This window comes from Ursus americanus, chromosome 27 (genome assembly GCF_024610735.1).
Source record: "Ursus americanus isolate L20-20 chromosome 27, mUrsAme1.1.p, whole genome shotgun sequence".
Taxonomy (NCBI): Eukaryota; Metazoa; Chordata; class Mammalia; order Carnivora; family Ursidae; genus Ursus; species Ursus americanus.
The window spans coordinates 28,643,683-28,661,343 of record NC_142153.1 but is presented as its reverse complement, the minus strand read 5'-3'; the positions used below and the strand labels follow the sequence as shown (position 1 = coordinate 28,661,343).

General features: G+C 42.4%; 1 protein-coding gene across 1 annotated transcript in view; it reads right to left on the bottom strand.

Annotated features, from left to right (window-relative positions):
- CSMD1 (CUB and Sushi multiple domains 1) overlaps positions 1-17,661 on the bottom strand; it is a 1,039,667-nt gene that overhangs the window by 171,978 nt on the left and 850,028 nt on the right. Inside the window, exons 37-39 of the mRNA XM_087856321.1 lie at positions 16,776-16,845; positions 10,456-10,572; positions 1,402-1,611 (exon numbers count right to left, since the gene is read on the bottom strand). Coding sequence (XP_087712447.1) covers positions 1,402-1,611; positions 10,456-10,572; positions 16,776-16,845 — 397 coding nt within the window. The remainder of the gene's footprint in view (positions 1-1,401; positions 1,612-10,455; positions 10,573-16,775; positions 16,846-17,661) is intronic.

Below are 17,661 nucleotides of genomic sequence, written 5' to 3'. Positions count from 1 at the left end.
TGCGTGCCTGTGGGATTTAGCAACGCGGAAGGCTGCTGCAATGGAGGACCGTGTGGGCACGATGGTGGGTCAAAGGCTAAGCAAGAACGGGAAAGACAAGGTGGGGAGAGACAGAGACACCGAGAAAGCTGGTGTACATAATGCCTCAAAAAAATGTCTCCCAGAAAGTGTAAGCTAAAGAAAGACATTAGTCAAAGGTACATTAAAAATTATATATTTATAGATGAGTGTGGGCCCGTGTGTGTGCACCTGTGTGTGTGCGCATGCCTGTGTGTATTTCTGTGAGTGTATGCACCTGTGTGTGCACCTGTGTGTGTTCCTGTGTATATGTGTGCACCTGTGTGTGTGCGTGGACCTGTGTGTGTTCACCTATGTGAGTGCGTGCCTTCGTGTTTGCACCTGTATATGTGTGTGTGCCTCTCAAGCTGGAGGTGACACTTTCCTGAGGGGGGACGGGGACGAGGTGGAGCTGGAAGCAATGAGGGACACCGTGCGCACACAGAGAATTCGGCACGACTCCTGCCGTATTCCTCACTGGCCCAGGCTTTATTCTCCTCTCTTTTTGCCTCCTACCTGGATTTTGTATTTTAAGAGACCCAAAAATTGGAAATCTTAATGTATATTTTATATTTAAATAACCATTTAAGTAACAACATCTAAAACTTCAACATAAAATACCATCACCTTTTAGTAAGAAAGCAGTAAAGCCCTTAATGTCAAAGACAGTCTATGAAATTAAAGAAAGCAAGTCATTTAATCATGTTAAAAAATAGGAAAGAAAAGCCCTATTGTTGACATTCTCAGCTTCATTTGATTTAACAATATTCAAGTTAGGCCATCTAAATTACTGGGTATGAGATGAAAGTTTTGAACTTTTTCTCAGGTCATGAATGGTTTGCTAATGCTGGGTTCAAACATGTCTAAGAGTCTTATATTTAGATGGTTTTAAAAAGATGAAGTTCATGTACTAGATTGTTTTTCTGATGTAATATGAAATGACCTGAATAATACCTTTGGACACTATTTTGAGCTGAGACAAGGTCCAGGGCATGAGAGACAGTGCCAGCCCCACTGCCACTGTGAGCGGTCTCCCCACTCCACAGTCCGGAAGGGACACGATGGACCAGTGGCTCTGAGGACAGTGACAAGTGGGAAGGGATGGGTTGCCGAGCTGGTGGCTCAGGAGTGTGATGTCGGCCACGGGAGGGAGGGACCGCTGGGAAGGCTTGAGCGTGAGGCTGAGATGACAGCCGGGCTGACCCCGTGCTCGCTGCTGATGCCTCTGCTTGCGCAGACACGGACAGCACGGTTCTCTGCCCAATCAGAAAACCAATGGTTCCCGCCGCACACATTTGTCACCAATGACGGAGGTTCATGTCGCAACACAGGTTGACTCCTTACCTTGGTAAGCGAGTTTAAACCCTTGCCGGTTCTGGGAATGATCGCTGTAGAAGTGGATGAGCGTTTCGTGTGTGGTACTGAGCAGGGCAGAGGGGGGATCCGAGCCACTGAACTGCCCGATCATAGGGCTCGTGTGGTGGGGTCCGTTTTGAATTTCAAGGTAGTCGTGATTGGCTTCGGTAGAAAAATTCAGAAATTGAATATGTGCACCTAGAGAAAAACATGCAAAATAAATGAAAGCGAATATCAAAATTTGTAAGATCAATGTTTATCAAAAGTGACTAAAACTGTATGAGCCTCCGCACACAGGATTCTCGGGGAGGCAGAACAGGGCGGTCTTGGTGGCAGAGAGCACACAGTGCAGGTTCCAACACACGGGTTCGACTGCGCCTGTGCCTCCCGCTAGCAGTGTGACCTTCGTTCATGAAATTAATGTCCCTGAAGTCAACTTCTTTGTCAAGTGTGATTACCAGCATTACATCACAGGGATATACTGGTATAATACGTAGAATGACAGCTAGCACTCGCATCTGGCAATCATTTCGTCCAGCTCTGTTACATGATTACAGCCGTAAACACAAGGCTGTAATTCTGTGTCCAATCATCCATGAGCTCATTCACAACTTTATCAAGAAAGGAGCCAAAATGGGTGTAAAAAAATGCCATAGCCTTTCAAAGTGGCTTTTAAATGCATGGTCATCCCACCGCACAAGTGATGTGTTAGTTTAGCAAGTGATTGTTTCAATTGTGTTATGCTCACAAAGCAAATTATGGATGTTTGCAAGAACTCGGTCCAAAAAACCCACTCTCATCTGCACACTTCAATCCAATAGCCTGGCAGAGTTCACACACCAAAGGACTGGGCAATGACCAATGCCACTGCTATCATATTCATCTTAGAGGATGCCTTAGAGGAATTTAGAGGAAATTCCTCTAGATAATTTAGAGGAGTATCAAATTTAGAGGAAATCAGAATCATTTAGGGTGTTACAACTTTGTGGCATTTTTGAAAATTTATTTCACTACTGCGACTGAAATATTTTAAGTCACTTAAATAGCTTACAGAGGACTCCAAAGGCATTCATTTTTACATAAATCCACTTGATTAATTTAGGGTTGTAAAGCCTACACTGAGAATTCCAATAGCCACTACTGATTATATTCTCCCAACCCACGAGAAAAGCGTGACTATGTGTTATTCTTCTGCTCTCGATCAGTAAGAGGGGCTTTATTTTTACTTTTCACCTAATATATTTGACACATGCTTGCCAGGTTTGGAAAACTAAAGATAATGCTTACATGGGTTTCCTTATTTGATTGTAAAGGTGGAGAAAAATGAAAGCAAACACATCTACTTAGGTATTGATGGGAAATCCAGTTATCACAAGCAGAATTTCGTGAAAAAGGAACAAGAAAAGTTCAAGTCCAGTAGGAAAGAGAAACACAGGCACTCAGGACATTTAACATCATCCAAGAAAAACAACTTTATCAATGATGGGAGAACTTTGTACGGAGGCCCAGAAGAGTAAGCAACCGCCCCTTCTGTTCGTGCATAAGCGTGAGGCCAACCACCGTGCTGAGGCTCCCTGTTACCAACCGACATTTTTCTCATGATTACCAGCAAAGTCCTTATTAGTATCATTGTATTTTGACAGGTAAGCAAACGAAGGCTCTGGGGTGTTCGGTGTTATGTCTAGTGCAGCACAGGACAAGCGGAGTCAGATTTATACCCGAGTCTGGCTGGCAACATGGTCACTTTCCTCGTTTAGCAAATGTGCTGGACAAGAGCTAACAATCTCAAGATGTCAGAAATATTCCAGTTCTTAATGGAGAAGAGTGTTTGTAATGAATTTGTTCAACCTTGACTTTGAGAGGAAGGAAGAAAAGAATAGAATGTGGGAAAGTTCAGAGGTTGCACGGCTGGCTCAGTTGGAAGAACATGTGACTCTTGATCTCAGAGTTATGAGTTCAAGTCCCACCTTAGGTGTGGAGATTACTGAAAAAAAAACAAAAAACTTAAAAAAAAAACAAAAAACAAAACTATGGGAAACTTCAGGAATGGGCCAAGGAAGCAAGAAGCAGGAGAAAAACCTGGTCTGAGGGAAAAATCGTTAACCAGTCAACCAAAGCCTAGAATCATTTTAGAATGAGTAATTAAATTCATGTGACACTAATGAATCATCGAACTTTGCATCAGAAACCAGGGATGTACTGTATGGTGACTAACATAATATAATAAAAAAAATTAAAAAAAAATAAATAAATTCATGTGACATAGTCTGAATCTATAAACTAGCAGCACATGAGCCATCAGGGAAGAGGGATCCCAGTCTGCCTTTGTCTTGGCTACTCCAATGTCACGTACAATATAGGAGTGTGGAGCAATGCTATCAATTTAAAATACTTCTGTAAATATTTAAAAATGTCAAGTAATTTTCTTTGTTGAAGAACCATCAACAAAGTATTCATTTTTTTTTCTAAATTTCAGCAAATATGTTGGTCAAAATAAATTTGGAAGCAGGAAAAAAGAAAGGGGAAGGAAGGAGGAGGGGAGGAAGGAGGACGGAAGACGGACAAGGGGGTGGGAGGGAGGAGAGGAGGGAGGACTCATGGATTTCTCCAATCTGAAGGTCCCCTGCACACCCCTGTGGCGGCCAGGCTACTCGACCCCTTAGAAAGCGACACATCTGTACTGGATTTATTCTCTCACCCATTGTTGAGTTAGACACGGAGTTCCCTTTTGTAGCACAGCCCACAGATCTGACAAAAGAGTTCTGTTACTAATAACCTATCCTTTTTTTTGAGTGAGTCTGTGACTGGGTCAGGGCTGCTGAGCCCTGTGGTCTAGAGTTTCAGGGACACCCATCACATTTGTCACCATGAGGCCGAACACAGAGGCTGACAGGGGAGCAACCGCAAAGAAACGCTGAATTACTGACATTTCCATCCACGTTCCGAAAAGCCGGGGAGCATGGGGAATTAGGGCGAGATCACATGCTTGTGAAATACATTCATGATTTGGGTATCAAATCAAATAGCAGGTAAATGGCTTAAAATTGGCTCATTTCAGATGTGCACACGCAGACCTCGGATGTGTTTGTCCAGAGCTTAAAGGAATGACACAGTCAGGAAAGAAATGGAAGGCCGCAAGCAGATCAAGGGTTAAAACAGATAAAGACAGCCAATATCCCAAAGTGAAGGAAACAGTAAAAGTAGCCTTTTATTGATCTGGAATTAAACATAGAAACAGAGTTATGACAATTATTTTAGGGAAAAATTAGCATTTTAAGCAGGATAAAGTACCCAGCCACGTATCAAATCTCCTAATGCACATCAGGAAATGCAACAGAATAGAGCCCAGTGCTAATCTGGTTTAAAATGGAATTATTCAGCTATCTGAATTTCAGCACCTTGTGTCCAGTTTGTTATCATGAAGCCAAAATGAAGGGATTGACATAAGCCTAACTTAGCTATCCTATTATCTTACAGAATGCTGAAGAAATGTGTAATTGCGGCAAGAGAATCAATCTGAACATCCATTTGGTGGAATTTACACAGCACATGATCATTGCTCTCATCTGATTATCGCTCACACTGAAAATTAAGTGTCAGTAAAAGTCACCCGCACAAAGAATTTTTGACTTTGGATTTGACAAAACTTTAAATAGTAATGTGACCATGACTTCTGAGTTAAACCCTCGTCTTTTGGTTGATAGACCTTGTAAAGATGACGTGCCCTATTTAGCATCTTCTATGCATAATGAACTCGTGGCAAGGGAGTTCACAGTTTTAGAACTGAGTGAATATTCTGAAAAACGCATTATAGCTTCCCTACATATGGCCTAGGTGGCCAAAGACATGGTCATTTTGGACAGCATCACATGCAAAGTTGGTGCCGTGGTTTTTAAATATGAAAGGCAATGATAAAGCAAAAACAAACAAAAACATGGTTGCATATCTGCTGACTATGACTTTAGAAAATTCAATAAGATAGAGACAGACATTCTGTGTCGATGAGGCTTGTGCCAAAGGCAACATAACAGCAACCCAAATATGTGAAAAGGAAAGAAAATGGCATAAAAATCATCAGAGAATGTGGCGTAGGAACTAAAAGCAGCTAACAGCCAAATAACACGTGCTCTGTATCAGGCATTGACATTATTTCAGAAGAGCCCTATGAGAATCATGCTTTATGATATGTATTTATGTTATTTATTTTTTATTTATTATTATTTTTAAATATTTTATTTTTTATTAGAGAGAGAAAGCATGCATGAGAGAGAGCAACAGAGAGAGCAGGAGCAGGGGCAGAGGGAGAGGGAGAAGCAGACTCCCCGCTGAGCAAGGATCCAGATGCAGGGCTCCATGCTAGGACCCCCGGGAGCATGACCTGAGCTGAAGGCAGACGCTTCACCGACTGAGCCACCCAGGTGTCCCAATGATGTTTGATTTAAAGATAAGGAAACAAGGTTCAAAAACATTGTGGTAACTTGTGCAAATTCATAGCACCAGTGACTGGCAGTGCTAAGCTTTCTGCTCAACTCAGAGCCCCCAGACATGAGCACTCAGGACACCTGCTGTCCACGCCTAGGCTCCAAACCCTTCCATCACCTGGAAAGCCTAGTTCTCTTCCTAAAATGGGATGCATGAAATAGTTGTCACTGGAACGAGTAATTAGCAGTGCGAGATAAAGGTGGTTTTCACATACTGCCAAAGCAACTATTCATTTTGACTGTTTAGTTAAACTATCGACTAATCCATGGGCATGGGGACCACTAGGATAATCAAAAGAATTATTTGACTAAACTGGTAGCTGCTTAACTCATGGATCAGATAATCTATCAGACGGTCCCATGCAATCCCGTTGTATGGAAAGATTCAAAACACCCTGACAAAATGCTCAATGAATGAGAAACATCAAGAAAGGCAATGATACCATGTTCTGCATAAGTGTGTTATTCAGAAATCATCTGGGTTTACCAGTACAACAGTCATTAATGCACCAGGAAACCGAAACCCACACCTGAAAATCAAGCACACAGGAATGCATGTGCAGATATTCAAAGTGGCATTTGAAGAAATGAGAAAACTGACTTCAAAAATATTGAAGTAGAATTTATTTTTAAGAAAACTCTGGATCCCCTTTTCCTGTCTGGCCAGCAGTGCTGACAGAGCATGGAGGGGCTGGCCACAGGAATTTCATTGTAACAACCTGACCTACACCAATGATTCTTGTACGCAGCCTAATCTGAGAACGACTGGTCTAAGCAATCGTTTTCCTTGGAATTTAGTGTTTCAAGTTTACGTACATATTCACAATAATCTGACCTTCTCTTCGTGTCTTATGTAAGCAAGTTCCCCATAGTGCCCATTTCTTGATGAACTTCCCGGTGATACTACAACATACATTGTTTAAAATGATTTCCCAAACCTCAGACAGAGAAGGGGTTGTTAGGAGATCCCCTTCCCATAGATACAACACACACACACACACACACACACAGAGCAGCAGATGTAGGAGAGGTGCAGGCAGTGAGCAGTGATTGCAATGTGCCAATGACCACGTTCACTTGGAAGAGCTGGGTAACTCTACCGTGTTTGTTAATGTAATACCCATCACAGTATGCCTCGCTTACCAACATCATCCTAACAGAAATTTTACAGGTTAAACATCTAGTGCGACATCCGTAGAAACATATCTTCCCAATCTCCCTACCTGTCCCACTGGGAACACAGAAGCCCATCCTGGGTGGTAAATACAGGAGGTGTTCCAGAATTACGCTAAAGTTTGGTGCTAATAGGACACAATATGGGAGACCAGGGGGGAGAAATTATCGTTAAGGGTGGGGATAATCATCGTTGCTATGCTCCTGTTTTGTTTTGTTTTTTTTTTTAATAAGAAACTTCAGGAGCATTTAACATATTGCTGGGTTTCAAACCCAAACTTACTACTCAAAATTTCCAGGGGAGCAATCTGATGTTTGCCTTCGACTTGGGTGGGCCTGGGAGGAACTTACGGCCAACATAAGGTGGAGGGAAGGGGGAGCCACAGGAGAACCAGAAGCCACAGGTAGTGCTGGAAGTACGGAGAGGGAATGAAACAGGAGAACCCACTGTGGAATAGACTGACTACAGGAGAAGAAGAAAGTGATGAATTTGAACGTGAACAGAGTCTGTGACACCCTCGGATGCCCCAGATGAGAAGATGTCACACGCAGCTGAAAACGGGGAGCTGAAATGGGTGCATTTGAGAGCAAGGCAAGAGGTAGTATTTTGAGCCATGTTAATACAAGGGAGAAGAGGCAGACATAAAGGAAGACCAGGAATAGATAAAATTAATTTACTTAAGAGTGTCAAAATCTCTTGTGGGGTTGAAAGCCAGGCTGTAAATTTTTCTCAACATCACCAAAATGCACTGTAGTTCTTTAAACCTCAAAGTTTTTTTTAGCAGGGACTGGAAAATCCCAAATATTTACCGTGTTGAGGAAACTACCACCGCTTACATGCCTTCTCCCTAAATTTGTAACTTGATGTATAGAAGGATATTTATAGATTATAAAATTTGTCACAGGCAAACCTGGTGCATTACATTTAATCTGTAATATTACAGCTGATTCTTGAACAACAAGAGCTTGAACTGTATGGGTCCACCTATAGGCAGATTTTTTACAGTACAGAGCTGTAAGTGTATTTTCTCTTCCCTAAGATTTTATTAACATTTTCTTTTCTCTAGCTCACTTTGTTGTCAGAATATAGTATATAATAAAAAATACAACATAAAACATATGTGTTCATCGACTCTTCATGTTACTGATAAGGCTTCTGGTCAACAGCAGGCTATTATTAATGGAGTTTTTATGGAATCAAAAGTCATACTTGGATCTTCGACTATGCAAGGGTCAGTACCCTGAACCCCAGGTTGTTCATGGGTCAACTGTATTCTGAAGCATAGCTACCTCTATTCTAAAAAGCTAGGGATAGTGATACTATTTTGTATGTATTTAGGATTTAAGACATAAAGTTTCTTTTTGCCTTTTCTTCAAGATGCTTTCAAAACCCAAAACTATACAGTATCAACTATTTAAAGACTTAAATTATTTTAATTATAACATTTCATAAATCTTTTTTCTCATTTTGGTATTTCTTCAAATAAATATTTTGTTTGAGTTCATAGATCATGACTATAAGACAACTTGACTGATATTTCCCCCTGAATTATTATCTTTCATATTGACTCATTCATGAGCAGCACAGGGAAAAAGGCCAGACAATATCCTTCTCAATCACAGGATGGTCAAGTTGGAAAAACAAGCTACTGAAATATTCATATCTATTCATGAATAATATATTTCTCATGAGATTTGAAAGGAAAGTGGGAAATACTTGGAATAATAATGAAAAAACCAGCTGACTTCTTTGTTTTCTGTTGTTGCTGTTTATACCACCAAGCCCTGTGCTGACCTCCTCCTGAATTGTTTTAGTTAGTCCTCACCATAACCTTATGCAGTTCTTTTGGTTTTTAAGAGAGAAAAGCACCTTTCCCATTTCAGTAGACCCTACCCCACCAGAGTCAGCACTACAGTGGGCCTGCACTTCTCTGAGTCTCTGCTTTTAACCACTATGGTCATTTGTCTAATAAGCCTGTGACCCTCAAGGGCCTTAAGACGCTGTTGGAATATGGTGGGTCACATGTATGTCCCATCCAACCCCACCGCCTGACTCAACCATTGTATCAACCACGTCCCTCTCCTCAGATCCCATGGAAGGGAAACAGACTGTGCTTTTGAGAACAGCTGAGCTAATGTTGGTTAAGCACAGGGCAGAACTACTTCCCTGCTTCTCAGAGTTGATGATTGAAAAAGCAAAGCTACACTAAAAAAACCTGAAGAAATAGAGAGCCTCTGTAATCCTTTTGTGGTCTCTCCCCTTCCTCTTCCCACTCTCCCTCTAGATGGACCCTTAAAGACCCCAGTGGACATGAACCTCCCATGAGGTCTCCCCAGTGGGGGTGCCCTTCCATGATCCCCTGTTTCCATGGTGTAATGCTCCGTGTCTGTCCACAGCATGTCCGTGCTTGTACACCTGACCGACACGCACCATACCCTCCTGCCCACGATTCCTCTTGGTTGCTCTCTGCTGAGCAAGTGGACACTTCCTCTCCATTTTGTACTCATGCTGTTGCTGCCATTCTGGGTACAGGTTCTTAAGGCAAAGCTTTGAAAACCTAATAAACAATATGATCTTCCATGGCTGTGATTTCCATTTAAGCTTAAGTTCATTCATCATGCAACTAACATTTCACTTAGTAGATAAGTTCTCAATCACATATCCTAGGACATTCAGTGAGGACCTAATTTGGTACATCTACCAGTATGTGCTTTGAGGAAATTCACAGGTAGGGAAAACCCAAATTAATGAACCCAAATAGGAAGGAGATCATGATGCAGACAAGGAAAGGCATGATAGGGAATCAACATTTCACAAAGACCATGATTTTCTAGAAAAGGCCATAATGAGTTTTTAGTGTCCATAACAATTAAAATTATGAATTAGTTAAGGTAGATAACCTGAAAGTTAATAACTAAATATTATAAAAAGTCATTTTCATGAACCTAAATCAATGCAATATATAATTAGAAAAATGTATAGAACAGCCCTAAAATGTGTCATAACCTGAAAAAAACCTTAAAAATCATTCCAAAGAAACAATCATTATTACATTCCAGAAATAGATTACAAAAGGTGGTATTATAAATAAAGTGATGAATAATTGAATTAGGGATGCTACATTTTATACTTCATGTGCCTACTCTATCACCCTCCATCTAATTTAATTTGCCTTGAAAAGAGCTGCATGCCTGAATTGATTTTTTTCATAACTTTCTGTTCTGGAAGTTATTCTGCCAAACCTTTATTTAAATCTCTAAGCCACTTTCAATTAAAGACAGTTACATCAACAGAATAAGGTGGATTTTTTATTCAGCTGAATTTTTTCCAAGATAGAAATTAAAAAGTTGAATTTTTAAGAATTAAAAAAAAAATACTTTCACTTACCATAGCCAATGGGCAACTCGATCTTCCAGGTGCAGTCTAGGTTGTTGGGGTAGGCTCCCGGAAACCCTGGGCTCAAGATCACGCCCCCCATGCTGCTCAACGTCCCTCCGCAGGTTGCTGTGAAGTGGACAAGCGTGCTCAGTGCTGGGGGCCGTTGCTTTCTCACAAGGGGATTTAATTCCAGCTGCTCTTACTGACTGTGTTACATAAAAGCAAGTCTCCAGAAGTGGATTTGCCCTTAATCACAGCACATACCTGACACAATGACTAGTTATGTGTATGCGTCTGGCTCTCCCTCTCCAGTGTCAACTACTTAAGAACAAAGACTGATTTTCAAAATGTATCTACTTTTATTACACAGAGGCTTAGGAAAGGTTCGTCAGTTTACTGCATGTGGGTCAGACATCCCCTTGACTTTCAGGTGATGGGTGGCTATTTATTGAGTGGTAGTATTAGCTACTATTGATTCATTGGTAACTATGCGTGACCTACCAGGCTGAGTAAACACACTGCATGACTTAATTCTCATAAAGCCCTACAAAGGTTGGTGTTTTGTTACCCATTTTACAGATTAGGAAACCAAGCCTGAAGAGAAGCAATTTGCCTGAACAACACAACGAGAATTTTATGGCAACTCCATCTGGTTCCAGCACCGATCTTTTGAGCAGGATACGTTCCCTTTGGGATTCTGTTCTGTTTTGGAGTGCAGCCCACCAAAACCGCTTTCTCCCCAGGAAACCTTACGCTCACTGTCATGACCAGGAGTGAACTAAGCTCCCACGTCTGGCCTGACCTGGGTTAGTCACATTTCATGTCTACTGTAGCTGAGGCTTGACTATGAAGAAAGAACCGATTTTATAACACACTTGTCAAATAACATATGTCGAAGCAGATGAAAGTCTGACCCTTGAACACTTGTGACCTAGTCAATGGCAATTTCTTATATCTCAAAGCAATGAAGCAAATGCCGTCACATCTTTGCTGGGAGTCACATTAAAAGGCTTTATGACTATTCTAACAATGTTCTTATTAGGCAAACTTGGTATTGGAAGAAACCTCTTCCAGAAATCTCTGAATCTCCACTCAGGGCCTACAGTGGAGTCTTTTTTTTTTTTTTTTTCTTTTCTTCTCTTTTTAATCACCAATGTAGAAAAACTTTATCTGTCGAGGATACATTTGATATGGGGGAAAATCTAAATAGTCTTAAAAAATCAAGCCCAGTGAATATGTAATGGCCCAAGGTAGGGAATCCTCGCCTGCGTTTTGACACTGTATACGTTATTAAAGATGTAGTTTTAAAAAGAATTAAAAACATAGCTTTGTGAGATGAGTGAATAAAGCCAGCAAAACCCTGCACGTGAACTTGGCTGTCAGTTAAAGTATGACCTCTCGGGTGCCTTCTTTGTGGGAATACCAACTATGTGGAGACACGGGTTATGGGATGCACTTCATCCACGAGTCTGTCCATTCTGGCGAAGGCAAGCTGGTGGATCTGAGAGGCATCCCTGAATAGCTTTAGCAGTACTATCCTCCCCTCAGGACTCTCAGCCTGCGGTGAGAGTAGATATGTGTGTCCAACCACAAGGCAGATGGGCATGAAAATGCCAAATCAGTGGCAGCAACACCACGACAAACCTGAAGTAAAGGTGACATTTTTAAAGAGGCCGTTATGATTTTGAGCACAATTTTTATGAAAAAGAAGAGGAGAAGATTGGGAATGATAAAATATAAGCATCCGTGCATGTCTCCAATGGAGGATTGGGACCGCATGGCATGAACTGCCGGCTCCGTGGCTGGATGATGGAAGTCATCATCAATAGTAAGATCTCGGGTCACAGGGGCCAACTGTGGGTGTCGTGAAGACAGATGGGATGGCCTGGACGTTGGCTGGATCTCCTCTCACACAGACAATCATAACTGAATTCCTCCAAGCACTTCGTTATCACAAAATGTAATCTTACTTCAGTTTATCTAAAACACAGAAATCACTGGGTGGGCGTACCAACAGAGCTCCAGAGAATTGGCATCCATCTTGTTTTCCTTCATGATATATTTTTTTTTAAAGATTTTATTTATTTATTCGACAGAGAGAGACAGCCAGCGAGAGAGGGAACACAAGCAGGGGGAGTGGGAGAGGAAGAAGCAGGCTCATAGCGGAAGAGCCTGATGTGGGACTCGATCCGGTAACACCGGGATCACGCCCTGAGCCAAAGGCAGACGATTAACCGCTGTGCCACCCAGGCGCCCCTCCTTCATGATATTTTAAAAACTCCACCAATGGACCTTGTCTTATTGTCTATTTGTTCAATGCCACAATCAATCTTCATCCTTCTTCCCAGGCCTTACCTGTCCACCACCATTTGGTAAACTGACCTCCTGCTTCCTGCTAGAGAAAGTCCCTGCATTCTAGACCCTTTCTTATAGTGACGTAGCCTATGTAAAGAGTTAATGTCTCCAAAAGACAAGGTATTGATTACTATAAAATAGCTGGGGATCTTACATCCTACTGGATTTATTTATCTTATTTTGTGCAAATTCCTGATTTTTTGGTGACAGTATATGGAATCTTTACTCCAGGGTGCAGGGCATGCCCCACTGGAGGGACCCCATGGTATAGGGAATGCCAGCTGGTGGAAGGGTCTAGCAAACACCTTGGCTTGTTGTGATGTTTGAAATGGTTAATATTGGTTAAGCCTGAGAATGGTGCTTGACACTGTGTAACCTGTAGAGAACTGTTTTGATATAAATTGTCTACATTAGGACTTGAAATTTCTAAGAGCTAATAAATAAAAGATTATCTCTCTACGGATTTCTAGTCTTAAATTTTCCCAGCTTGTATTAATATGAAGCTAACAGCTAAGAAAACAAACAAACAAACAAACAAACAAAAAACCCAAAAACCAAAAAACTCTTTCAATCTCTCAGACCTGACTTGGAGATTTATTGTGGGCTGTTTGTGAGTTTTCCCATGAAAAACCTTTCTCTACAGCTTGTAAAAAGTTAAGAGTGAGCAGGTATTACGGAAGTTTGATATATCTTTGACATTTACTGATATATGAGGCAAGCTAAATAAAAGATAAAAATCAATTATATTTGGCTAACATAGGTTAACTATTTGAATAAAACACGTCCTCCCATAATGCAGAGTGCCAACAACGACACACTATTTGACTGAATACCTGTTGTGAGCTGATTTCATTTCAAAGTTAAAAATATTTCAATTCCCAAGTTTAAGGGAAGGTACCTCACTGAAAAACAAATAGGAAGGTGGACGTTCTCTAAGTAAAAGGCGGGGAGGGAGGAGGCAATCCCCTGAGCTTGGCACCCATATCTCTCTGTTTCTCCCTTCCAGGTCACAGCTGGGATTTCAAATCTCTATACAAATAACTTCACCATTTTAGGTGACGGAGTAGCCTCGACATTTATTTTTACCAAGAAATCACTTTCAGGAAAAAAGATATGGGTCACTAGGGAACATTTTCCCTTGTAAGCAAATATGCTATGATGAGCATTACGGGGACGTGTACTGTTTCCTGCACAAGACCATTATAGAGGCTGTGGTTCTGTTTTAAAGGTTTGGCTTAGTTTTATTTCCTCTGTATATAACTCCATCTGTTTCCCGTTCAAGGTAATGAAGCTGCAGATTACCAAAAACCATTTAATACCTAGGATTTGTGGGAGACAGGGGAAAATCAGGCTTTCAGAGGAACAGGTAACAGAGAGTAGCTCTCTTGCTTTCCCTGTGAGGACCTGAACGAACCCTAAGCTCTCATATTCCTCTGCAAATGGATCGGGAACAGCGTGTGAGTAGCTCAGAGGACACTTTCCTGGCTGTACTGTGGCCTTTAAAATCATGTGCCTTTATTCAGGAAAGCTGACCTCGTTCTCCTGAAACACCACATGCACCATGAAGATGCCCGAAGGTAGTGTTCTAGAGACGAGGAGGTTCCGAGTGCACCCCATGCAGCCTCCAGGTGTGGCAAGCCAGAGAGGGACTATGGACGAGGCATCTGTGGTCACTGTCATAATCACGCATGTTGTCTGACCGTCAGTCATCTACTGGTCATTCTGGAATCGAAGTTACTGAGAGCCTCCCATGTGCTCACAGCCGAGTGGAGAGTGACGCCCATCTCTGTCTTTAAGGTTCTGGGAGTAGCAGGGAGACTAACGTGAGCTACAGGACATTACAGCTCCACGAGAAAAAGCAGAGTCATCCACACCATAGAAATGTCTCTGTCATTGCTGTTATCCAAGCTGAGGGTGGGAGCCCGGGCCAGGCTGGGGTGAGGGTCAGGCCAGTGAGGCACCTCCCTCAGGTGCAAACTTTAAGGGCGTGCCTGGACCCTCAAACAATCTGTTGGTGCAATATTTGGAAACATCAAAGGAATACAAGAAAGAAAGAAAGAAAGAAAGAAAGAAAGAAAGAAAGAAAGAAAGAAAGAAAGAAAGAAAGAAAAACTGTGATGATCAAAATATCAACATTTCACACAAAGAGAGAGATATTGATGCCTTCTCTTCTGGCCTGGGGCCCTAACTGGGGGCCAGCAGGGAGCTCAAGGGAGGTGGGGCACAGGGAGGGTGTAGGTGCCAGAGGCATGGACTGGAGTGGTGGCATTGGGCATCTTGGGGAAGAGCAGGAGAGCAGGTGGTGGCGGGGCCAATTCGCCAGCGGGTCCCTGAAGCTGGGAGAGGCTGTTCTGGGCTGGGTGTGGGCGTAGAGTAGAATTGAGGGGCTGTGGGCAGGTACACAAGCTCCTTCCCCTGAAACCAGGGACTGTAGGTTAGGATCCTGATGGCAATCACTTAGAAGGGGCCGTCGAGCTGCTAGAAGGCTGTGAGAACCTAAGGCTGAGAACTGAACAGGTGAGCTATGAGTGGGGACCATTTAGGTGGTAGGCCAGCAAGGCTGAGGAACTCTGCATTTGGTGGATGATATGGAAGCCGAGACAATATCCAGATTATACAAAACAGGTGATGAACCTGGGGGTCACCTAGGAAGGGGGCTCGAGGGGTGGAACAGGGTTTGAGGAAGGCAGGAAGTGTGCAGGCGGGGTAGACTGAGTTGCACAGGTGAGGGTAGCAGCTGACGAAGTCGTGTGGTCACCTGAGCTGTAAGTAAGGATTTCTGAGTCAGGCAGACAGCTTCTGGGTGGTGGCGAAGCTTGAGTCCAGAGTGAGGGGAAGACCGTGCAGAGTTGAAGGGGCTTACACTTCAAGGTCTTCCGCTACAATGGAGGTAAACGAGAACCACCTCCTCTGCCCCAGGAATCACTCCCACCATGTCCTCTATGCAAAAAGTTAATTGGGCAGCTATCAGAAAGAACGAGTTCTCAATATTTGCTGCAACATGGACGGCACTGGGGGAGATTATGCTAAGTGAAATAAGTCAAGCAGAGAAAGACAAGTATCATATGATTTCTCTCATCTATGGAACGTATGAACTAGGAAGATCGGTAGGGGAAGAAAGGGATAAAGAAGGAGGGGTAATCAGAAGGGGGAATGAAGCATGAGAGACTGTGGACTCTGAGAAACAAACTGAGGGCCTCAGAGGGGAGGGAGGTGGGGGAAGGGGATAGGCTGGTGATGGGTAGTAAGGAGGGCACGTATTGCATGGTGCACTGGGTGTTATACGTAACTAATGAATCATCGAACTTTACATCAGAAACCAGGGATGTACTGTATGGTGACTAACATAATATAATAAAAAACATTAAAATAAAAAAAATGTTAATTAGGCCCCAGGACACATGCTCTTCCTCCTGCAATGCTGTGTTTGGAACATCTTTCCCTAAAGAGGCAGGCTGGACCTCCATCCTAATGAGCACATCCACAGGCAGTCCCCCTCCCTGTTTCTCCTATAAAATACTATCCTTCCAACTTCAAATCATTTATTTGTATTTCTGAATTTCGTTTCCGGAAACTTGATTTTCCTGAGGCGTAAAGGCCTACACAGAATAGCGCTCAGACTTTCAGACCTGCTGTGTTCCTTCCTTCTCATAATTAATCCACTGGCCTTCTGATACAAATGTAATTTGAGTTTAGTGCCTTGAGCTAGCAATCTTACATCTAATCCATGTAGGCTGGTCCTCAGATGATGAGAAAGCTGAGCCAGTACCCCCCATGGGACAAGATGCATGTTCAATTTTGCCTCACCTCTACGGCATTATGATGTGATTATTAAGTAACAACCGTTCTGAAAGAAATTTAAAAGTGTGGCATTGGAAGCCCAGAAGACTAGCTCTGGGAGCTGGCCACTAAGGGATTGCCAGTACACATGCACAGAACACCACGTCGGGCGGGGGGCGGGGGGGTTTCCATACCGATGCAGAGCGGGGATGGGTAGTTCCAGCGACGGACAGTTCCCGGCATGCAGGAAATGTGGGACCGGCCCTGGTTAAGAGAAAAGGAAATGAAGATCACCTCGCTGAAGACAGAGTTTGTGATCCAGTGTGAGACGATCTGTAATTTCGTTGGTTTCTTTTTTAAATTACAAACCACAAATCGTGAAATGTTTGACAAACTAATGTTTGTCCATGAATCATATACTTGGAATCAATATAGAAAAAAAAGAATCTGTAACCACTGTATTTCTTTCTACCAACACCAAAATCTTGCAGAGTCCCTTCCAAAGGTCTGTTTGTGACATGCTCCTTTCCTGATGCTTAACAGGATGGCTTGGGAAAAACACATTGTTGTGTTTTTCTTTTTTTTTTTTTTTATCATCAGAAGTTATAGCTTTTGATGTGGGAGGCTGTAAATGATTAGGAAATACTAGGTATAGATTTGAAGGGCAGAAGGTCAGCAGGATGTAATCTGCTTCTGAGAAAGCACCTTCCTCGTCACCTTGCCTGCTTACAGATCTCATACACCTCACATGCCCCTGATGGTCCCGCAAAGAACTGGGTCAGTTCCTCCTTCATCAGAGAAAAAGGAGGCTTAATATTCGTTTTATTATCAGACAGGCTGACCAACTGCCAAATAATTGTGGCCTCAGTAAAATTAATCCTCATCACCCACGGTCTCTTTATTCTTTAAATATATGATGTTTTCAACTTTCGCTCTTCGGAAAGATCTGTCGTATTATTTCTGTTTTAAAATCACACAGCAGCAGGTTAAATTATGAATGTTTTGTGCTAAAAGCTCTCTCACACTAAAAGAGAAGGTAGTAAATGGAAACCTCTTTGCAGACTATTCATTTTTATTTTA